Source organism: Pteronotus mesoamericanus, unplaced genomic scaffold (genome assembly GCF_021234165.1).
Source record: "Pteronotus mesoamericanus isolate MK-2021 breed Mesoamerican mustached bat unplaced genomic scaffold, CSHL_Meso_final contig_27, whole genome shotgun sequence".
In the NCBI taxonomy this organism is placed as follows: domain Eukaryota; kingdom Metazoa; phylum Chordata; class Mammalia; order Chiroptera; family Mormoopidae; genus Pteronotus; species Pteronotus mesoamericanus.
Window position 1 is genome coordinate 22,437,274 of NW_026555115.1, and position 24,946 is coordinate 22,462,219.

At 35.7% G+C, this 24,946-nt stretch overlaps 1 protein-coding gene and 1 pseudogene across 1 annotated transcript in view; both read left to right on the forward strand.

Moving 5' to 3' along the window:
- The window catches only part of LMLN (leishmanolysin like peptidase), an 85,367-nt gene that overhangs the window by 27,297 nt on the left and 33,124 nt on the right, over positions 1–24,946 (forward strand). The window contains exons 6-11 of the mRNA XM_054575171.1: positions 4,684–4,862; positions 9,344–9,449; positions 16,253–16,347; positions 17,439–17,556; positions 19,300–19,407; positions 22,187–22,263. Of these exons, the coding sequence (XP_054431146.1) occupies positions 4,684–4,862; positions 9,344–9,449; positions 16,253–16,347; positions 17,439–17,556; positions 19,300–19,407; positions 22,187–22,263 (683 nt within the window). The remainder of the gene's footprint in view (positions 1–4,683; positions 4,863–9,343; positions 9,450–16,252; positions 16,348–17,438; positions 17,557–19,299; positions 19,408–22,186; positions 22,264–24,946) is intronic.
- LOC129071613 (E3 ubiquitin-protein ligase Mdm2-like) lies at positions 801–2,594 on the forward strand (annotated as a pseudogene).

The window sequence follows — 24,946 nt, forward strand, 5'->3', positions numbered from 1 at the left end:
TTTTTTTTTCTCAAATTTATTTAGAGTATAAAGATTTGTAGGGACACATTTAAAAATTAAAACAACTTTTTTTAATTACATACCCATCTCTTCTCTCAAGACATTGAAGACATTTCCCACACATTTCTTTGCTTTGTTTCTAAGGCATTTTCTGTTTGTTTTTAACTACCTTGGCTTTTCCAAATTCTGCTTTCTGCCTATCTTGGGAGTCCTGTGGGGGTTTTTTTAAAGTAAATGAATAATCATGGGAAAACTTTAAAATCACAACTTTTATTAACACCAACTATTAATAGGTTAAAGTAATTGACTTAAAAAAACACATGTATTAGAGAAGCAAGAGTAAACAATGTAATAAAATAGGCATTTCTAATTTTTCTCCCTACACAAGTGTCACCTGCCCAAAAAAAAAAATCACAATTTACTGATTTTTTATTTATAACTTAAAGATTCTGGTGGTTTAGAAACTTTTATAATAAAAGAAGTTCTCTAAAAATAGACATTACAAGGGCAAAGTAGGATTTGCTTAGAAAGCTGGCAACAAGGGTAGCATTATGCAGTGACTGTAACTTACTACCTTATGTACCTTTGTATTTGAATTTTTAAAAAGATACATGAATTACTTATAATAGGAAATAAATAAAACATTTTTATTAATTTTGAAATAACTATAGATTTTTAGGAAGTTGCAAAAAATGTATAAGGGGCATCCTCTCCCTGGGTGGTAGGTATCGTGAATTCGTACCCCTTGTTCTGCTCAGCTCTTCTTGGGACATGTACGGGCTGGTGTTTCTAGAAGGGAAATGGAGCAAGAAGCCCTGTCAGAGGGGCAGCCCTCTGACCAAGGTCCTGCCACTTTCTACGTCAGGCGCCTCCTTCTCCGGACATAGCATATATGCAGTACTAGCATACCTGTGTGTGCTAATGGTGCTATAAGCACCTCACAGACTCCAGCTTTGGAACAAGAGACCCTGGTTAGACCAAAGCCATTGCTTTTGAAGTTGTCAAAATCTGTTGGTACACAAAAGACATACTATGAAAGAGGTTATATTTTATCTTTACCAGTATATTATGAATAAAAAATTACATGATGAGAAGCAACAACATATTGTGTATTGTTCAAATGATCTTCTAAGGGGATTTGTTTGGAGTGTCAAGTTTCTCTGTGGAAAAATACAGGAGAATATATACAATAATCTACAGAAATTGGTAGTAGTCAATCATCAGGAACCAACAGATTCAGGCACATCTGTGAGTGAAAACAGGTGCCACCTTCAAGATGCGAGTGAGGAAAAGACCCTGTGCAAGAGCTGCAGGAAGTGAAACCTTCATCTTCAAACTTGGTTTCTGGACCATCTCCATCATCTAGAAGGAGAACAATTAGTGAGACAGAAGAAAACTGGGATGAGTTACCTGGGGAACATCAAAGAAAGTGCCACAAGTCTGATAGTATTTCCTTTTCCTTTGATGAAAGCCTTGCTCTCTGTGTAAGAAGGAAGATAGGTTGTAAAAGAAGCACTAGCAATGAGTCAACACAGACTCAGTCAAACCAAGATCTTGATGCTGGTGTGAGTGAACAATCAGATGATTTGTTGGATCAGGATTAAGCCTCAGATAGATTCTGTGTAGAATTTGAAGTTGAGTCTTTCAATTCAGAAGATTATAACCTTAGTGAAGGACAAGAATTCTCAGATTAAGATGACGAAGTATACCAAGCTACTGTGTATCAGGCAGGGGAGAGTGATACAGATTGATTTGGAGATGATCCTCAAATTTTTTTAGCTGACTATTGGATGTATCCTGCATGCAATAAAATGAATCCTCCCCTTTCATCACATTGCAATAGATGTTGGGCCCTTCATGAGAATTGGCTTTTTGAAGACAAAGGAAAAGAAAATGGGAACATGCCTGAGAAATCCAAACTAGACAGCATAAGTAGAAGAGGGTTTTGATGTCCCTGACTGTAAAAAAATTTATGTAGTGAATGATTCCCAAGAATCACGTGTTGAGGAAAATGAAAAGATCACATGATCCTCCCAGTCCCAAAAAAGTGAGGACTATTCTTAGCCATCAACTTCTAGTAGCATCATTTGTAGCAACCAAGAAGATATCAGAGTGTGAGAGGGAAGAAACAAGACAAAGAAGAAAGTGTGGTCCTGGCTGGTGTGCCTCAGTGGATTGAGTGCTGGCCTGTGAACCAAAAGGTTGCTGGTTCAATTCCCAGTCAAGACACATGCCTGGGTTGTGGGCCAGGTCCCCAGTAGTGGGTATGGGAGAGGCAGCCACTCATAGATGTTTCTGTCTCTCTTTCTCCCTCTCTTCCCCTCTCTAAAAATAAGTACATAAAATGGTTTAAAAAAAGAAGAAAGTGTGGGAGTTTCATTTTCCCAATAATGCCTTTGAACCTTTTGTAATTTGAATTTGCTAAGGCTGACCTAAGAATGGTTGCACTGTCCATGCAAAAAAGGGCATCTTATGGCATGCTTTCTTTACATGTGTGAAGAAGAAAGAAAAAGAAAGAGAGAAAGAACCTGCCCAGTAGACAACCAGTTCAAATGATTGTGCTAATTTATTTCTACTATTTGACTTACCTATAAAAGTAGAATTATATGTTTCTAACTTTATAACCCTAAAAATTTAGACATGAAATTTTATTTTTTTACATGTATCAAAGCAGGAAGGTATCTTAGTGCATATAGATTTGTGTTGTATAATTTACTTACTTTGGGAGACAGAATAGTGAATATTCCCTTTAAGGAATATTTCACTTCTGTTTATATTTTATATTTGGGTTTTATTGAAATTTGAATTTGACATATAGCTCATCCTTTATTCTTGCCCCTCATTTTAAATAACTTCCACTTTCTCTTAAATGTCTTTTTAAAAATTACTTTTTAAGTAGGACTTTTAAATGTAACTTAGTACCTTTCATACAAGGAGAAAAGTTTGTGTGAAAGATGTAATATTTAAATTTTAGGTATTCTTAAAGCTTTTGATCCTTAGTTTCTCTATTTTTCAGAACCTCTAAAAATACTCCTTCCAGATAAAAAAGAAATTGGTAGTTATATTTACCATATAAGTAAAAATGTTCTTATTACCCTGCTTCTTTGGTATAATAAAGGATATGTGGTAATGATACTAGTTTGAGATGTCATTGAGAATAACCATCATTTACCTACATGCAAAACTTTAAGGCTCCCTGGTACAACATGGACTTTTCTTAGGCATCTTATAGTCTCTTTTCCATGCCTAATTTCAGAAGTTAGTGTAATCTATTGCTGAGAAATTCTAAGACACTTTGAAGTGCCGTCATGGGCTGGATTTCATGGTCCTTGATAGTTACCTAAGTTTCAGACCTTTGCGTAAGGCCAGTTTTAGAAACCTGTGAATTCACAAAGGCTAATTGAGAAATTTAATAAATGGGACTGTTTGTTTTTAAAATAGCTGGAAATGTCATACCTTTGCTCTAAATTGTCTAAAAATTTTGCATCACTTTAAGATTGATAGTGTCAGGACATAGGATTCTAAGATATCTCAAACTGCAAAGATTAACATCTTGATTTATATTTAAATATGAATCTTGAGCAAAACAGTGAAAATAATCACTTGGATTGAAAGTCCCAGTGTTTTACTCCCAAGTATGACAGTTGTACATGCTGAGGTGTGGACAATAAAATCAGCTGATCTATGTTTAGACGGATAATTTCCCACAGCAAGTTTGTGCCAGTTACTAATATTCCACTATATTAAACTTTAAAAACAAAAAACTTATGACTTACCTGTGTATACATACCTTAAGTACAAAATAAGTGACTTTGGCCAAAGACTGATCCGCAAATACAATAAGCTTTATTAATTTGTGATTTATAATATTTTAACTATAGAACTATGTAGGATTACTCTTCTGAGGAGAGTTGGTAGTAAAAATGAGATTATAAATACTGTACATTCAGAGTATGTTAATGCAACAATTCTATTTACAAAACATTCACATTTTTACAAATAGTCTTATTCAGCACTTGTGTGCATTGCTAATGTAGTCTTGATTGTCTAAAGTTTTGGTTTGGTATACTTTATTGATTTATGAATAAATGATTTATTAAATGTTTAAAAAGTATGTAAGGAAGTCCCTTATGAAAGTCATCTAGTTTCTGGGTTTAAACCTTTTCTATTTTTGCCCTGGCTGGTATGACTCAGTGGGTTGATTGCCAACCTGCAAACTGAAAGGTTGCAGATTTGATTCCTGGTCAGGGCACATGCCTGGGTTTTAGGCCAGGTCCCAGTTGGGGGTGTGTGAGAGGCAACCAGTTGATGTATCTCACACATCGATGTTTCTCTCCCTCTCTTTCTCCTTTCCCCTCTCTTTAAAAATAAAAAACAAAAGTAAATCTTCAAAAAAATTTTTATATTTCTTTTTTGCATCCTGGTTGGCTGCCCTTTATAAATAGCAATTGTTTGTTTGAATTAAGATTATGTATTTATAATGATTTTACATAAAGTAGAAATTTTAGTAAAATTCAAAATTAGAGACAAGAGTGAGTAGAGGGAGGTATGGATTTTAATAAAATTTCAGGGATGCATACAAATTAAATTATATGTATTAACAGTCTGGATTCACTATAAATTAAAAGTCCCCACAGCTAACCTTGTCTTGGTCTGATTTTCTGTTGCCCACCATGGGCACAGCAATGCAGGGTCTGCCGTGGGGGTAAGTGGCCCTGTGGAGCGGTGGGTGTGCCTGACCAAGAGGGCGTCCAGGATGCTGACTTTGTTCTTTATGTTGGTGCTCTGGCCACTGAGAGGTGCAGCCATGAAAACATCATCTCTTATGCAGCCTATTGTCAGCAGGAAGCAAAAATGGACAGGTAAACTTTCCATGAAACTTATTTCCCAAGATCTAATATGGGAACTCTTAACACAAACTATTAATGTTTAGAATACAAGAAGTTTGCACCTGCCAGATTGCCTTCAGTACTAAGAAACAGCACACTGCCTGGATGGGGATGGGGTAGGGAGTGGGGGAAATCAGGTTATAGGATTTTATGCATATGGTAATGTCAGTACCAACTCCAAGGAAAACGTCTACTCCAAGGAAAAGTTAAGAGAATTTTATTTGGCAGTAAATACCTCTCTGAGGAAACAATTTGAACTTAAATTTTAGCAGTTCTGTGCTAAGCTGTAAGATGTTAAAAATAACTCTTCATCTCTTATAATTGTCATATCATTTGATACGTGCTTTTACTTAGCTAAATTATCATTTAAAAAATGAATCTTCTTTATTTATAAAAGATTTTAAAAAGTTATTTCTAGTGGAACAACCTTAAAATGAAGTTATTATATATTCCAAAGATTGCCTGTCACACTCCAGACAAATTCATTCAAAGAAGTAGAAATTACAAGTCTCAGCATAGACTCTATGCAACATTCTCAAATCTAGGAGAACTAGCGTGACCACTTCATGTGTATATGAGGATCGTTCCTGAGGTCCTGCACATTCCTGTGTCTGTCAAAAGACTTGCTGGCTTTAAAGAATTGTTTCACTTGCATTGATACATAATTCATTTAAGGAAAAAAAAGGGATTATTTGTTGAACCAAGTAGTTATACAAAGGATACACTGGTATGTGCTTCAGAATTATACTGTCAATACTGACGGTGGTAAGGAGGTCAAAATCAGCATCATGGATTAGGAAAAGTAGTCTGTTACCATGACACTATGTAATTTTTGATCAATGAAGTTAACTAAAAAATCTTTAGTTTCTGAATGTTTAAAAAGCTTATAGTTGAATATTGGGTGTGTATGTTACTGAAGAAAGTACTATATATTTTGCAGATATGTATGTAATATTGTTTAGTAAAATGTATATATATATTTAATAGAGTACTCCTTTTTTCCTGTGATAGTTTATATTTAATGGTGTTTTGGTATCAAGGAAAAGTGGTATTTGAAGGGCTAAATGAATGATAAAATAAGTTACTTGATAAAATGAGATAATTTTTTAAAGTAGATGACTTTGAGAAATATGTCTTCAAAATAGTAGTACTGTAAAACCATGGTTCTTTATCTTAATTTGAACCGTATGGATTGAACACACACACACACACACACACACACACACACAATACTTCATTTTGAATATACTGTTGAATGTCAAAAGAACATTGTGAAACAATGTATAGGTGATATGATTCCATATTTGTTTTAAAACTCTATATACTTGAATGTGCTAAGGGAGAAGTCAGAAATAAATAGTATTACCAACCATCCCATTGCCCAGGACTACCTTGTTTTAGCACTGAGAGACCCATGGCCTGGAAAACCCTTAGTCCTGGCAAACCAGGATGGCTTGTCACCCTAAAAATAAAGCACTTCAAATCATTGGTAGCAGTTATCTCTGATAGTGGAATTTAGTGGAGGTAGAGTGTAAAACACATTTTCATTTTTTCTTTATATATTTCTTTTTTAAAAATTGATTTGAGAGAGAGAAGTGTGAGGAGAAAGGAATGGAGGGGAGGGGAGAAACATCGATTTGTTGCACTTAAACATTAATTGGTTGCTTCTTGTATGTGCCCTGGCTGTGGATCAAACTCACAACCTTGCCATATCAAGACAATGCTCTAACCAACTGAGCGACCCAGCCAGGGCCCTTTATATATTTCTATATTATTTGTATATATACTTTTTGCAATGAGCTTTTATTACTCTTTTATATAAAAGACATTCTAAAGTGAACATGTTATTAGGAACAGAATGGCTTCCATGGGGAAGTGGAGGGAGGGATATAAAATCCCATTCTGAGATGGGTCTAGATCAGTGATTTTCAACCTTTTTTATCTCATTGCACACATAAATTACTAAAATTCTGCAGCACACTAAAAATATATTTTCTGCTGATGTGACAAAAATGTATAATTTTGATTGATTTACAAAATAAAAAGTAATAGTAATTACCTACCTTTTTTTGCTCCAGAGTGACTTTTTAAAAAATCAGGTGCCTATACATATATATAGGGATTTCTGATATCAAGAATTAACCAGTCAGACAGAACCTTATTATGTGAAGTGACCAATAAGATGCAACTCTGTTATATGATGTATATATTTATGGTTCAAGATAGGGCATTTATGCCTTGGCCTGGTAGCTCAGTTGGTTAGAGCATCATCCCAATACACCAAGGTTGTAGATTTGATCCCCAGTCAGGGTACATATACAAAGCAATCAATGAATGCATAAATAAGTGGAACAACAAGTTGATGTTTCTTTCTCTCTCCCCCTTCTTCTGTCTCTCAGTTAAAAAAAAAGGAAAAAAAAAAAGACGGCATCCACACTAGACAGCTATTATTATGTTGGCTGTTGCCCTTATTAATTTGACAAGCTAAGGGAAAAGAGATCAGTGCTCCAGGAGAGGGAAAGGGTGGAGGTGGAAGAGGGTATAGTGGGGATAAATGATAATGGAAAAAATACAATAAAAAAATGAACTATTAAAAAAATTCTTGCGGCACACCAGTGTGCCCCAGCATACCAGTTGAAAGTCGCTGGTCTAGATAATGGTGATATCTAATAATGCTTAAGGAATGTAATTGTCTTTTGAGGAAGAGAATCCAGCATAGGAGTTGTTACACAGATGAGAATCCCATAGCCCAGGAGTGCATTTCAATTTCATTGCTGTGCTGTTATGTTTGTGTAAAGCACTTTAACATTTGTTCACTTTGATATAAATGAGTAGCTGAAAGAATAAATGTTCTTTGCATCAGTGAATATGAAGCTATTCATATATGTCATCTCATAGCTGTGGAAAGATGTTGATTTCTTCTGAGGAGAATGTTGATGCTCAAGAAAGAGCAGTATTTGGTTGTCCTTTTATAATTTTTTCAAAAGAAGTGAAACTTTCCTTCAAAACTGCTGTATGGCATTGATTCATTCCCTGAATATTTGAGTGCCTAATGTTGCTGGTAGACTGTGTAAACGAGAGAGATGCATACCTGCCTCATAGAACTTACTAATTACAGAGGAAGAAAGATATTAGTTAAATATACTTACAAATAAATTTCAAAACATGATAAATGTACTTTGTAGGAAAAAAAGAGTGCTTTAAGATAAGAGAACAAAAAGGGGGAACATAGTTTAGATCAATTAGGCAAAGAAGGCCTCTTTGAAAAAGTGAAATTTTAGCTGTAACCTGAATATTGATAGGCTTCAGCCAAATAGAGAGGTATAGAGAAAGAGGTATAGAGAAAGAGCTTGTGTTAGGAAGAAGCCATGTGTATGTGCTGCTGCTGGAAGACACTTCAGTGAACACTCTGTTTGAGGATGAGAGCTTCTTGAAATGGATTGAAGAGGAAGACAGGGCTATTTTATTCTAAATGCTATAGAAGTCCCTGATGGGTTTTAAGCCTGACAATGACATCCATTTTCTATTTTAAAGGTCACTAGCAATGTTTTGGTAAGTGAATTATATACATACTTTTTCTAAATATGTCTGTTGTTTTCAAGTGTGAAGAAATTATTTTATGTATCTATAGTGAAGAAATTATAATTTAAATAAGAAAAATGTTACTTGTAAGTAGATCAAAATTTATTGAGTTTTATGGCATTTCTCTGGTAGAATGTTAAGGTAGTGGTGGAAGAAAGGCCCTGGGGTTCCTTACCGTTGCCTGTCTGTTTGCCATAGCTTTTGAAAGAAAGGTAGGTACATGGTGGAGCTGACGGAATTACTCCAGGTCCCGGTCAGCTCTTGGACTCTTAAGGTTCTGGGTGCAGAGGAGATGTAGAATTCTGTAGATTCTAGAAGGTATATACTATGAAAGAAGATAATAGGAAGATAAAGATTTTTATGCGAATGACCAGTGTTGGCGCAGGAGAAAAGGAATAGTGAGATGGAGATAAGGAGCGTCAGCAACTTTAAGCAACCGGAATGATTTGCTTATTGTCCTGTTATGTATCTGGTTTCTCTCTCTACTTACTTGTTTGTCCCTGTGTCTGTTAATTCTAGTGGAATGGTGAACTCACATATGGATTTCTCAAGTAAGACAGTGTTAGAATTTGAGTGTTTCAGTACATTCCTTTTTGGGTATATATTAACATTTTTAAAAATTCGTATTAGAGTGTAATTAACTGACTAAATTCTTTTGTAGGAGTAGGTATTGATTAGCCATGCCGTAAGAACATGGAAGTATGTCTTCAAAGTAAAATACAGTGAAAGTTAGATGTTACAGTACAAAATAACATTTGGTATTTAGCAAAGCTTTTTCTGACCTTGGGCAGTTTTTGATAGGAAAATATAGATTAATATCAAAATGCATATTATTCTGGAATATAATAAAAATTCAATGTCTATTTTAACAGGCCAATAGCAGGATATGCTAACCTGTGTCCAAATATGATCTCTACCCAGCCTCAGGAGTTTATTGGGATGCTATCCACAGTGAAACATGAGATTATTCATGCCCTGGTAAATTTTGCTGTTAACTGTTTTTTGTTTTTATTTTTTGTCTTGGTTTTCTGTTTATTGTGCTCTCATTTTGATGTATATATTAAATTTTTAGATTATGTAGATTCTTAGATTCATGTTCTGTAGAACCTAGTTGATTAGGCTGCTGCCAACAGAAAATTTATAATGATTAACATATAGGCTAGGTTGAGTTATGCTACTTAAAAATAATTAAACAAGTTAATCCATTAGGCAAATAGGGTTTTTGAGAAAATGATTAAATTTCTTCAGGAAAAAATAGTAATTTGAAAAGACAACTGATATTCAAATTACAGATCTTATCTCCTACTGAGATCTCATTTCTAAAAGTCCTTTTGGTCTATTTAGGTTTTCTAAATTTATATATATTACCTGGCTCAGAACTTCTTCTGTTTCTCTAATTTATCCAAAATTGTGAATTTTTACTATATGACTGGAGAATTAAACAAACAACATTGCCTAACACCCTACGAGATGTTTGCCTGATGTCATTTGTGTGTTTGTGAAGTGCATCTGGCAGTAAAATGGGAGAGAATGGGTTACATCGATGTAAGTGTGATTCTTCTTAACTCTATTGCTAAAGATCTTTAGGATCTTGTGCAAATTACTTAGCCTTTGTAAGCCACAGTTTCATCTGTAAAATGAAGATAGTAGGACATACTACAATGGATTTATTTTCTTAAAGATTAAATAAAACAAAACATTTAAATGGCTTTGCACCCTGCTATACATAATAAGGTGTAATAAGTCGCTATTATTTATTAGTTTTATTTAGTGAGCTATCATATATGACCTTCAAATGCAAGCTGTGGAGTTTTTTTTTAATTGATTTTAGATAGAAAGGATGGGAGAGAGAGAGAGAAATGTCAATTTGTTGTTCCACTTATTTATGTGTTCATTGGTTGTTTCTTGCATGTGCCCTGACTAGAGATCAAACCTGCAACCTTGGCATATCGGGATGACATTCGTACCAACTGAGCTACCTGGTCAGGGTCTTCCCCCAACCCAAACATTAAGGAAATTTATTGATTTACTGAAAGTACAAAGTGTGGGGTTCAGGGCTAACTTAACCCAATAGTCCAACTCCATTTCCCCATGCTTCCCTTGGTTGTATCCTTTTTCTTTTTCTTTTTTAAATTTTTAAGTCATGTTTATTCTATTACAGTTGTCTCAATTTTACCCCCTTTGCCCCCTCCACCCATCCTACCTCCCACCCCCACAGTCAGTTCCCACTCTGTTGTCCATGTCCATGGGTCATTCATACATGTTCTTTGTCTAGTGCCTTCCCCTTCTTTCCACCACTGTCCTCTTCCCCATCCCCTCTGGTCACTTTCAGTCTGCTCCATGTTTCCATGCCTGTGGTTATTTTGTTCGTTAGTTTATTTTGTTGAATAGATTCCACTTATAGGTTAGATCATATGGTATTTGTCTTTCACCAATGGGCTTATTTCACTTAGGTTAATATTCTCCAGTTCCATCCATGTTGACGCAAAGGATAGGAGTTTCTTCCCTCTCTCCCTCCCTCCCTCTTCCTTCCTTCGTTCCTTCCTTCCTCTCATGCAGATTGATTTTATTTATTATTTTAAATGACAAAGTCAATTATAAAACATTAAAATATTTAAAACCATTATAGCGTCAGTGATTAAAACATGACACCAGGACAGAAATAATCAAGTAGATTGATGAAATACAGTGAGCATTCTAGAAACAAACGTATATATCTGTCTAACAATGTAATATATGATTAAATTGATATTTCAAATTAATGGGGAAAATAAGGCTTATTCAACAAATAAAGTGCATGGACCACTATTACTGAAATAAAACAAATATAGTGCCCTATTTCACACTTTACACAAGGAATATTCAGGTGAGTTAAAAATCAATATGTAAAATCTAAGGAGTTTTTGGAGAAAATTCAAAATATTTTTTTTACCCTGAAGTAACATATTCAAACCCAGAAACTATAAAGTAAAATATTGACCGAATATGACTATATTAAACATTTCAGACTATATAGTAACATACATATCAAAAAAGTTAAAGAACAAGTAATAGAATGGGAAAATATTTGCCACATATCTATAAAAGGGTTAATAGTTTTTTTCTTGTTGTTGTTTCTTAGGGAAATAATTCTACAAACCTTTAATCAATAAATGGATAAAGAATACCAAAAAGTCATTTAAAGCTTTCTAAAAATAATAGAAATAGGCAAGAAATATACAAAACCAGGTTTAGTTTCAACAGATAATAAAGGAACAATTAAAATAACACATCATTGTCACAATCAGATTAATACGTATAAAAATATTGGTAATATCAAGTATTGGCAACTGTGAAAGGAACTGGGTATTCATAGACTCTTTTTCTTCATTTTCTTAAGCAATCTTTTTAGCATATTTTGCAGTGCAGATTTGGTGGAGGTGTATTCTTTTAGCCTTCTTTTGTCGGGGAAACTCCTTATTTTGCCTTCCATTTTAATGGAGAGCCTTGCTGAGTAGAGCAGTCTTGGTTGCAGGCCTTTGCTTTTCATGACCTGGAATATTTCTTGCCATTCCCTTCTGGCTTGAAGTGCTTCTGTTGAGAAGTCAGCTGCTAGCCGTATTGGGGGCTCACTTAGCTGTTACTACCTCTTTCTTCCTTGCTGTCTTTAGGACTCTCTGTTTGTCTTTGCTATTTGCCATCTTAATGATGATGTGTCTTGGAGTGGGCCTCTTTGGGTTCCTCTTGAATGGGATCCTCTGTGCTTCCTGGACTTGTGTGACTTTTTCTCTCCTCCAATTAGGGAAGTTTTCCATCATTACCTTTTCAAACAGGTTCTCTATCCATTGCTCCTCTTCCCCTTCTGGTATCCTTATTCTATGGATAGTACTACGTTTCAGGTTGTCCTGCATTTCCCTCAATGCCTCTTCATTCTTTCTGAGTCATTTTTCATTTTCTTGCTCTTTCTGGGAGCTTTTTTCTACCTTGTCCTTCAGCTCGCTGATTAGATCCTTGGTTTCATCGAGCCTGTTTTTGATTCCTTCAACTGTGTTCAATTCAGAAATCGTGCTCTTCATTTCCTCTTGTCCCTTATTGATAGTTTCTATGTTCTTTTTCATGCTGGTAGTTTGCATTAAGTTCCTTGTAGTTTCCCTGTGGTTTTTTATAATTCTCTCTGAGCTCACTAAGCTTCCTTAGAACTGTTGTTTGGAACTCAATATCAAATAGTTGATTTGCCTCTATTTCAATTAGTTCTCTTTCTGGGGATTCCTCCTTTCCCTTTGACTGGCGGGGTGGTGGTGTTTTTTTGTCTTCCCATTATTTGTGAGACCCTTCTCTTGCTTCTGCTTCTTAAATTGATCTGTCTTAATTTCCTGGCTTAGCGATGTGAATTTCTATGGTAGGAGACTGCTGTTTTTTCTTTCTGGATCTGCCTCTGATGATGTCAGATGTTGCCCCTGCCCGATCTTAGACAGTCTATTTGAGACTTCTAGGAATCCACTGTTTGTGGCTGTCTCCTTCAGCTGTTAATCTAGTCACTCTGCACTCAGCAGTCAGGCTTAGACTCCATATGGCAGGGCAGAGTCCCTCCTTGGGGCAGGGCTATTGGGTCCTCTCACGCTGCTGCAGCTCGAGGGAGTGGTCTCCCTGAGCCCAGTGGCTGCTGCTGTATGCGGGAGGAGTCAGCATCGGGATCCCACCAGCTACTCTCTCCTTTCACTCCCCAAAGCCTCTGTCCCCAGTTTTAGCTCAAGTGTCTCTAGACCACTCTGTGCCCGCTTTAGCCAGGGACCTACTATCTGTGGCTACCACTCTGCACTCAGAAGGCCAGCTTAGAGATACCACAGGGTGGGGCCAAGGCCCTCCTGGGGGTGGGGCTATTGGGTCCTTTCACGCTGTTGCCGCTCAGGGGAGTGGTCTGCCTGAGCAAGATGGATGCTGCTGTCTCGGGGATGAGTCAGCACCAGGATCCTCCTGGTACTCTCTCAGTTCTCTTCCCAAAGCCTCCTTCCCCAGTCTCTCCCCAGGCGTCTGTAGCCCATTCTTCCCCGGCTCTTGCTGAAGACCAGGGTAAGTGGCTGCAAATAAAAATTTATGCCTTGGTCTTTTAAAAGGATCTTTGCATCTCCAGCCACCTGTCTCTGCCAGAGAGCAACCCTGCTGCTTTTCACAGCTGGCTGTTATCTGTGTACTTTTTGGGCCTGGTGCTGTAGGCTGGAGATCACCACTTAGGGTTTAGACCCCACTCTTCTCAGGCGGATCCACCTGGCCATTTCAATATCCTTCTGGTGCTGCCGCCCATGGGTGCCCCACCCTCCTTTAGTCTCCACTGCACTCCTTACCAGTTAGATTGCACTAAAGCTGATTCCTCTGTCTCTGAGGTTATAAGGCTCTTCTCTTGCTATTGTTCAGTTGTTTGTTCTGGGTGATTTCTCCACAAGTTAGTTGTAATTCCAGGTCGGTCCTGGGAGGAGGTCAGTGTGACTTCCACTCACTCCTACACCATCTTGATTATTGGTTGTATCCTTTTTAAGCCCCAGTCTTTAAGTCAGCAATTACATTGAATAGCTCAGGGAAACTGTAGTGTAATCAGATAGCATGTATATCTTTCAAGTAAGGAGATTCTAAAATGAGTCATCTATTTTCCCTTTATTGAAAAGGTAAGTTGTGCCTTGTAAATTTTGTGAAAGACAAGTGTCGGTCTAAGTATCATTTTAAGCGTTCAGTTTTAAAATCTATAGACACTTGATGAGAGAACAAGAGAAAAACAACAGGTTTTAAGTTTAGTTCGTAAATGAACATGAATACAGAGGTCCCAAACATTAGATAAATTAGGTTATTAATAGACAATTCGTAAAAGAAAAACTCAGTCGGCCAAGAAATGTATGAGAAGGTATTCACCCTTACTGTAAGTCAGGTAATTTCAAATTAAAGTGAGACACCATTGAATATAAAAACATGGATGAGACTTATGCAAATTTACTTCAAGTTAGTGGTTATAGGAAGAGAGGGGGGAGAAAGACTTTAGGTAATGAGGTTTCAACAGTATTTACTCTGCAATTTTTTAGTTCTTTAAAAAAGATCTGAAGAAAATATGGCAAAACTTACACCTTAAATCTTCTGAAAGAGGATGCATAAATTTCTATTAGAGTTTTGAAACTTTTTGTATATTAAATTATTTTAAAAATGGTAAAAAATAACACTAAGAAATTTAAAGATTAATTTAAGTCTCAAAAACCATCCTGGAAGATCGTAAGAATTAAATGTTTAACAACTACAGATACTCATGTAAAGTTAAATATGGTCATAGCTATCCACTACAGTCATTCATGGTACTTTGTATACTAGATAATCCTGAAATATGAGTGCTTAGAAGAATTTTCTGGTTGATAGGGTGGAAAAAAATGTGCACTTAGAATATTATAGAGGATGAAACACGTCATACCATTTTAAGGTTTATATAGCTGGTGAATTGTATATTAAAAACTATTTAGATTTTCTTAGCTGATTCCATTAAGTGTCCTTTGCGTCTTCAGAGATTAAAAAAGAAGAAGAAATACAAGAATAAAAGAATAATCTGGATTCCATTAATCATTTTGACAAGCCTTGAATGACACAGGCCACAGTTATGTAAGCAAAAAACTTTGCCAGTGACGTTAAGCAATCATTTATGATTATTATTTGAATATAAGCTATTGCATATGCTCATGTATAAGATAGACATAAAGAAGTAGCTACAGAAATGCTTTGTTTTAGTTATTAGATAAGGAAAGAAAGGAAGAAAAGAAATCTCACTAACGAAATAGGAGATAGGAGATATAGATGTCAGTAGCTTGTTTTTATTTTCCACATCTTATTTGGAAGGGGAGGGATAAAGGATAGGAATTTGAATACCTTTATATGAAGAATACATTATCATTAAAATTGAAGACTTCTTAAAATGCTATTTAAAAATGTGATTATAAATATACAAACTCACATTGTAAAACAATTTTGGGAATGTGAGTAATTTTACATTTTACTCTACCAGCAAAAGAACCACAGTTAACGTTTTGATATATATGTTTCAATCTTTTCTTTCTTCCTTTTTTTGGGGGGTGGGGAGAGAGAGAGCAAGAGAGGAAAGTTGCCTCCCCTGCGCCCCCTGACTGGGAATTGAAACCGCAATCTAGATGTGTGCCCTGACTAGGAATCAAGTCTACAGCATTTTGATGTACAGGAGGATGCTTCAGCCAGTTGAGGCACCCAGCCAGGGCTAGTCTTTATTAACTAACTGTACACACACACACACTGATGCAATACACACACATTTGCACTTTTAAAAAATGAAAATATTTATAAATGTGTACTTCGGGATCAATGACTTTGAATTTTTATGAATGCTTTTAGGAGCACATTTGATCATTCACCCCTTGCTCTAAACTATATTGTTAATTGTTCTCAATAGTAGAATTCCCTGGATGTAGTTATAGAGTTTAGTAAGTTCACATGAAGATCAACTTCATATGATGCTGCAACAAGATCAACTGTGATAAACACATTCCTAAACAAATAAATGCATTGTCTATATCATTGTTAAAGAATATCTTTGTTACCGTTACCTTTGGTTTTTTCACTGTATAACCTCAAGTAATTGGAATTTAAAATTCAGAAATAGGAAACACTTAATTATTGTCCAGTTCCAATATAAGTTCCTGTGGAAGTACTGATGTGGTGTTTTATGTGGTTATATCAATGCTATGACATCTCTAATCAGAAATTATATTTTTCCACTTTAAGATATTTTGAACTTTTTCTTACAGGGTTTCTCTGCTGGGCTTTTTGCATTCTACCATGATAAAGATGGAAATCCTCTAACTTCAAGATTAGCAGATGGTCTCCCACATTTTAATTACAGGTATTTGTTATATTTGTTCTTCTCTTTTAGGAGGATCCCAAGACTAGAATCTGAGAATCATAGCATGTTAGGTACCACAAATAACAGTGGTTTTATGGCTAGCCTAAGAAAATTGTAGCTATTAAAACAAGATAAGATATAAAAGGTTATTTAACTTCACCTTTCATTTAAAGATGAACCAGTTGGGTTCAGAAAGCTTATGTGACTCCAAAAACCCAAAACTCTCCTTGCCAGGCAGAGGTCTTTTCCACCATATTGTAACATATCACTTTACAGTATAGTAAGGCCATGAGAAAATGTGGGTTGGTTATATATTGGTTTATTAATAATTACTGCCTATACATCGAAGTATTTATATGTAAACTGACACGTATTTTATTTAGCACAGCATATTAGCTATGATCTTAGAGGTTCAGGGCCTAAAATAAATAATAATAAGAAACACTAAAAAAAAAATCACGAATTTTATATAGAATATCAGTTACAGAACTGTAACTCTTTGCATGCGTTCATATAAAAATGTCTAAATTAAGAGCACATGTCCACAAAAATATGTGTACAAGAATGTTCATGGCAGTTTTGTTGTTAATTCCCCCCAAATGAAAACTACCCGAAGGTTCATCAATAGTAGAATGAATAAATAAGTTGTGATATATTCCTGTAATAGAAAGCTACAAAGCACAAAAAAAGGATATACTATTGCTGCATGCAAGTAAGTTATACTTTCCCACCAAATTAAAGTGCTATCATTTTTTAAGTTTCCTTACATACTTGGATATGTCTCTGGACTCGCTTTTATTTTTAATAAATTTAGTAAAAGGAAATAATTTATTACCATCTTAGCCAAGTATTGGCTATGTGGACTTGACCAAGTTACTTCATCTCTCTAAGCCTCAGTCTCTTTATCTACAAAATGGTGATGATACTCTCCTGAGGTTGTTGAAAAGATTAAATGAGAAAATGTTATCAAATACTTTGCAAGACTTGGTACATAGTAAGGTCAAATATTTTAATTTTATTGATATTCATAAACACTTAAATTTAATGTGGTGAATTTATAAAAGTGACTGTCTTCGTATCCTTCACTACAGCCTTGGATTATATCAATGGAGTGATAAAGTAGTTCAAAAAGTGCAGAGATTATGGGATGTTCGAGATAACAAGACAGTTACTCACACTGTGTATCTCCTAGTAACGCCTCGTGTTGTTGTAAGTATTAATGAACTTAATGTCTTGTGAGCTATCTGCTCTTTTCCTTTGTTATGGTCTTTTCGTTACTGATCATTATTGTTTAAGTTCATTTGATTAAGTTCTAGAGTCTTTACTAGGAAAAATAATATAAAGGCAGTACAATAAAGCTACAGGCTCAGAGAAATCTGAGGAAATGGAAATTTGGCAATGACTCTTCTGGTTCCTGGTCTACCACTGCTTTAAGCCTCTGTTTTGATACCTTTTAGGATTACTGGTACTATTTGCATAATTGATGGTCGATTAATTTGGAATCTGTATTAGTCAGAGTTCTCCAGAGAAACAGAACCAACAGGATGTGTTGTTGACAGTTGTCCAGTGGGGGAATCTTATTTTAAGGAATTGGCTCCTGTAGTTGTGGAGGTTTAGAGAATACATAATCTGATAATCTGACATCCTAGATACTCAGGGAAGAGTTGTAGTTTGAGGCCAAAAGCAGAGTTTGGTGGTGGAATTCATTTGTGTTCAAGTAAAGTCAGTCTCTCTCTCTTTTTTTTTTTTAAAGGCCTTTGACTGTTTATATGAGACCCATGCAGACCCATTCAACTAAACTGAATGTTAATCTCATCTAAAAATATCCTCATGCCCTAGCCAAGTTTCTCAGTTAGTTGGAGTGTTGTCCAGTACACCAAAAGCTTTCAGGTTCAATTCTTGATTTGGGCACACACCTAAATTGCAGGTTTAATCCCTGTTTGGGGCACATATGGGAGGCAGCTAATCAATGTTTGTTTCTCACATCAATGCTTCTCTCTCTGCCTTCCTTCTCTCTCAACTCAGTACAATATATCGTTACTTGAGCATTAAAAAAAAATAGCATCCTCACAAAAACAACCAGAGTAATGTTTGACCAAATATCTGAACACCGTGGTGCAGCCAAGAGAGCATAAAATTAACCATCACACTCTTATATAATGACAGAAACATACTGTTTCTTTTGTCTTTGTTGACTGAACACAGCTCTCTCTGCCCTCTGAACTTTTCACTCCTCATACCGTATTTTCCATTCCTGGAAGTCTAACTGAAGGACAGACAGAAACAAATGAACAAAATTGTATTCTGAGGAACAACATTCTTTTCCTACTATATGGATATGGATATTATATCCATAACAAAAACAGTTTATACCTACATTAATGTTGTTGACACACAGTTACAAATGGCAATCATACTAGTCTATAACTTTTTTGAAATACATGTGACTTAAAGTCACAATCTTCAAGTAGACAAAATATGAAGAAAAACAGTACTTTACTAGTAGAGTGTGACTGTATGAAAATATTTTATTTAAGTATATTAAAAAACATATTTTTAAAAGATGTTATTTCTCTTTTTTCACTGAAGTAATTCCTTTTTTTTTTTTAATCCTCACCCAAGGATGTGTTTATTGATTTTAGAGAGAGGAAGAGGAAGAGAGAAAGATAGAGAGAGATAGAGAGAGAAACAGTGATGTGAGAGAGAAATATTGATTGGTTGCCTCCTGTACATTCCCCAACTGGGAACCGAACCTGCAACCGAGGTATGTGCCCCAACCAGGAATTGAACCTACAACCGTTTGGTGTACAGGAGAATGTACCAATTGACTAAGCCACCTGGCCAGGGCACCAAAGTAATTCTTAAATGTCTACTTGATTACATCTAGCAAGATAAAATTTGCCATTTCCTTACTGTACTTTTGTAGGATTTATTTATTTTTTTTATTTTTAGGATGAAGCACGAAAACATTTTAACTGTCCAATTCTGGAGGGAATGGAACTTGAAAATCAAGGTGGTATGGGCACTGAGCTCAACCATTGGGAAAAGCGTTTATTAGAGGTCAGTTTATTTTAAAATTTAACTAGACATATTCTCAAAAAATATTTGACTAGAAATTTTTTTCTTACTCATTGTAAAAGTTATTCAAACAGTTAAAATAGCATATAAAGCAAAAAATTTTTAAGTTTGTTTTCCCCTTTAGTTTTCCAGATCCACTGTCCTGACGTAGTCACTTTTTAAGTTTTTTGTATATCCTTTCATAAATATGAATTAACATACATACTTTTTAAAAAATGGGATCATACATTTATGCAACTGTTTTCACTTAGAGATATATCATAAACATTTTTCCAAGGTAGTAAAGTGCTTCTGCTGTAATGCAATGTGTGCTTTACTAAAACAAACAAGAAACAAAAAAACAAAACCTTTCTTCAAAATGGAACACTAAAAATAATTAGTCATGTGGGAAAAATAAATACCAGAGCACTAATACAAACAATGTCATAGTAAAAGTACTAGTTTGATTTAAAAGTACATCATGTTTCCAATATATAAACTCCTGTGTTTACTCTAACAACAACAACAACAACAAAAAATGATAGCTGGACGGAAGACTGTAAATCCCAGCAGTGAAGGAAAAAGAGTAAAATTGTACAAAGGTTAGAGAGAACCATGCAATAAGCACTTCTAAGTCAGCACCTCTGGCCATACTAAGCCAGGTGGAAGGGCATGCCATGAATGAACAGCATGTACAGTATAGCATTTCTCTATTGTTGTGTTTAGCTGTCATAGTGTACTTTGTATTTAGCTGCTTTTGCTCCATTGCACAAACATTAAAATCCAGGGGAAAAATCATTATGAACCAACATGACTCCTTATTATGATGATATTTTCTTATTTACCAGTCTCAATGAACTCATTTATATTACAGAAACACATGGTTTAGTAGAATAGACTGCATAATGAATCTACTTATTTTTAAAAACAGCTATACAGTATTATATGAATGTAACAACATTCCTGTGTGAATAACTATATTTAAAATTTTTTATTTTAAAAATATTGTAACAAGCAACTTATTTATATCTGTAATGCCTTCTAGGAGTGTTGTTCTAGTGGTGATTCTTAGGTTCAACTAACCAATCAAACTGACAAGATCTAAACAGGCCACATTGAAAAAACATTCACTTAGATGGATAAGAGGAAGAAAGCACAGCATGCCAGCATGGCCATCAGGCATTTTTCCTGTTTTCCACACAGCAGTCCAGAAGCTATATATGGATATAACTTCCAGCACCCTTAAGGGACATGCCTGTAAGAGTCCACTGCACACAGGGAAGTCCCAAACTGTGGTTTCCCAATAGTTACTTGTGTTTATTTACAGTAATTCCAAGTCCAGAGGCATATCAGGTGGTCTTTTTCACTATGTACTGTTGCCTGGTAACACAGTTGACATTCCACCTTTATTAGGTTTCCAGAGGACCAGACTTGGCAAGTTAACTCAAGGTCAGATTAGTTTATATAGAAAGAGAAAAGATAAATCCCTGCAAGTGGAATTTCTCAAAGGGTACATATATATCTAAGATCTAACACCAAAAGCATAAGCAACAAAGGAAAATAGATAACATGAACTTTATGAAAATTAAAAACTTCTGTGCTTCACAAGACACTATCAAGAAAAAGACAATTCACAGAATGGGAGAAAATATTTGCAAATCACCTCTCTGATAGGGTCTAGTGTCCAGAATATATAAAGAACTCTTATAACTCAACAATAAAAAGACAACCTGATTTAAAGATGGTGAAGGATTTGAATTCGAATGTGTATTTTAGAGGTGTTTGGCTCCTTAGATAGTTGCAGCTTACATATATCATGACCTGAGCTATCAGAGGTATGAAAAGAGTGAAATTAATGTTTGTGCTGACCGTCCTCCTCTAGGTGACACAAAGTAATACTGATGGAATCTTACAGAAGACACATTTACTTCTCCCATGGGAATGTCAGTTCACTTTCTTTAAGCAATTTTATGAAGTGATTCCCTTTAGAAGGCTGTAGATTGACCAGAAATTAAAATTTATTTTTTCAGTAGAAAACTTGAGAGTGATAATTTTATTAATTTTATTAACTTATGCCTTTCTCTGAAATCAACTTTGTGTTCTTGAATGATATTTTTAAAAGATGGCATTCAAGTACTTGAGAAGATCATCTAGTGTTCAACCTAAAGATCTGGAGAATAATCAGAGCTGCCCAAAGATGGAATACACTTTCTTAAGAGGCAGTGAAGTCCCTACTGTTAGGTGCCCTACTGGTAGGAGTTCTATGATATGAATTAATGCATTGTGTAGATAGTGGACTTTGCTGATATTTTAGGTCCCTAAAGACAAATCCTTTGATCCTGTGATTCTGTAATATTTGTTTTGCACATGATGTGTATTTCTGTGATCACAAAGTTGAGGGTTATGAAAGCATTTCTGTGTAATTGTTACCTTGGCATCTCTCTCAACCACCCACTTTATTTTGCCTGAGTAGTGTAACATTTTACAGTATTTCTGTTTCCATGTATTTATCTTCATTTTCCTCACAGAGTTCTAAATGCTGGTTGTCTGCCATTCAAGGAAAATTGTACACAGTATAGACATTTGAGGCATAAAGTATATTTGGCTTTAAGCTTCACTCTTGTCATTTTAAAGAAGGCTTATGTATTTCACTATTTTAAGTGCATATTTCATCAGCCTCTTACACTTGAAACATTTTAAATATACCTCAAAGTAATCATGAAAATTATTGAGAGTTGCAGGGAGTCCAGTATTGTAATTAAAATCTTTTGGTGATTTTCAGAATGAAGCAATGACTGGTTCTCACACCCAGAACCGAGTCCTCTCTCGAATCACTCTGGCATTAATGGAGGATACTGGGTAAGACAGCTTTGAGAGTATTATGTGATTTGTATATTAAAATGAAATGAATGTTAAGGTTAACATTATGATTAAGATGAAAGGAATATTAGCTTAAAAAAATTGCTGATTGCCCTAATTGAGTGGCTCAGTATTGTCCCATACACCAAAAGGTTGTAGGTTCAATCCCTGGTCAGGGCATATACCTTGGTTATGGGTTCCGATCCCCAATCAGGGCGTGTACAGTAGGCAACCATTTGATGTTTCTCTCTCACATTAATGTCTCTCTCTCTCTCTCTCTCTCTTTATTTACCCTGCTTCTCTTCCTCTCTCTAAAATCAATAAAAAAAATATTCTCAGGTGAGGATAAAAAAAATACTGGTGTTTTATCCTGAAGTAAAATTTTCTTTGAATTTTTTGCAGTTAGCTATTCATTACCTATAACAACTACATTCATTCATTCAATAAATATTTGAAGCCCTGAAGTGTAGTAATGAATGGAACAAAATTCCTGGTATTATGAGATCTATTTCCCAATAAGTAGAACCAGGCTAATATGAAGGAAAAATTAATGTAAACAGTTTTTTAAATTATAAATGAAATAGGTGATGTATAGATTCCTGATTTTTAAAGCAGTAGAACTTTTGGTAAAGCAGTAAAATACTGTTTTTTAATGACTCCAAGGGAGTCTTTTCCTTTGTTGGTTCCAGGGTCCTTTTGACAAGATTTGCTTTTTGATAGCTTCCTTGCTTTCTGGTGTGGTAGGATATACCAGGCTGATCAGCACATACACCCTGGGCATCAGCCAGTTTTCCAAGGACCACTAGTTCCTTTTAATAGAGAGTAATTTTTAGAAACCACAGCCTAGGCACTGTGTTCATTGCTACTAGGTTATCATACTTTACAGTAGGCCAAGTTAGAAATTCATATACTTGAAAAGGAAAAAACTAATGCTGGATTTTTTTATTGCCATTATAACATTTTCTCATTTTCCCTGAATAAGCAGTGGCCAGCAGAAGTGATCTTGCTGCTCTGCTTAACAACCTATTTATAGCCCTTTTATAAACAATGCTAGGTTCTTTAACATGCCATTTGGGTATAGAAGCACTGTGGAGTGTGTAAATCAGTAATAAAAAATCATGGCACTGGTGAATTTTAAAGCATTTTTTTCTTTTGTATGAGGTAACACAACAACATAGGCCATATGTTTCTAAATTTCTGAGGATATTTTAAAATTATAGACAATTAAAATTATAGAAAATTATGGAAATTAATTTTCATAAATCCATGTGACTTCAGTGTAACTTAACTGAGTTGCTTCTCCCAGTAAAAGACATTATCATTTCTCCATCCAGAAACCTGGGAATCATCTTTGACAACTTCCTCCCCACTTCTCACATGTAATCAATCATAAATATTTCTTGATTTTTAACACTTGTGTATCCTTGGAGTCTGTCTACTTTTCTGGTCACCACTGCTTTTATCAAGGCCTCCACTATATTTTACCTGGATTACTATAGTAGACTTTTTAAAAACTGTCTCCCTTCATCTTAAATGGTTCTTTCTACTCCCCACAAGCTTTCACACACTTTGCACAAAGTGTCCTTTAGAAGTATATTAGGCACAGTAACTTAAACAGTAAGAAATACATCATGACCAAAATACACCTATGCATAGTATTAAGAGCAAATAAATTGACATGGGTGTTATGGAGAAAGAGTAGTTTTTTCAACAAATTGTGCTGGGACAACTGGATACCCACATGCAAAAGAATGAATCCTTACCACACATGTCTTATAAAAATTAACTCAAAATTGGTCGAAGACCAAGCTACAAGACCTAAAACTATAAAAGTCTTAGAAGGAAACATAGGTGTCAGCCTTAATATTGGATGAAGCAGTGAGTTCTTAGATCTGACACCAAAAGCATAAGCAACCAAGGAAAATAGATAACATGAACTTAATCAAAATTAAAAGCTTTTGTGCTTCAAAAGACATTATCAAGAAAGTGAAGATCAAATGAGGATGATCCAAGATGTTGGAGGAATAAGTGGAAGCTATGCTTACCTCCTCCCAGGACCAATCTGGAATTACAACTAAGTTGTAGAGAAAACATCCTGAAAAACCAACTGAATACTACTTGGAGAGAAGCTTTATAACCAAGGAGAGAGAGTGGCAATCACTTCACCACAAGACTGGTAGGGAGTGAGGAGGAGGCACAAGAGGGCTGGCTGGGCTCCCACAGGCAGCAACTGAAGTTCTGGAGGGATATTCCAGAAGCCGGGGTGAGGGGTTTCCCCATGAGAAGTGTGGGGACTAAACCCCAAGCTGGGCTCCCTAGCCTACAGCACCAGAGCTGGAAAGGAACCCAGGTAACATCCAGCTGTGAAAAGCAGCAGAGTTTCTGTCCGCAAGTGAGAGACAGCTGGGGATGCAGACAGTCTTTTAAGGGGCTAACACACAAAATTTCATTTGTAACCACTTACCCTGGGCTCTGGCAGAGGAAGGGAAGAGTGGACAAGAGACATGTGAGGAGGGTCTGGGTTTAGTGGCTTTGGGGAGAGAACTGAAGGAAAAGCTGCCAGGATCCCTGTGTTGAGTCATTCCCCATACTGCAGAGGTCACCTTTATAGGCAGAACACTCCTCTCCAGGTGGCATCAGCCTGAGGGAAAGCAACAGCCTGACCCACAGAAGTTAATCTGCT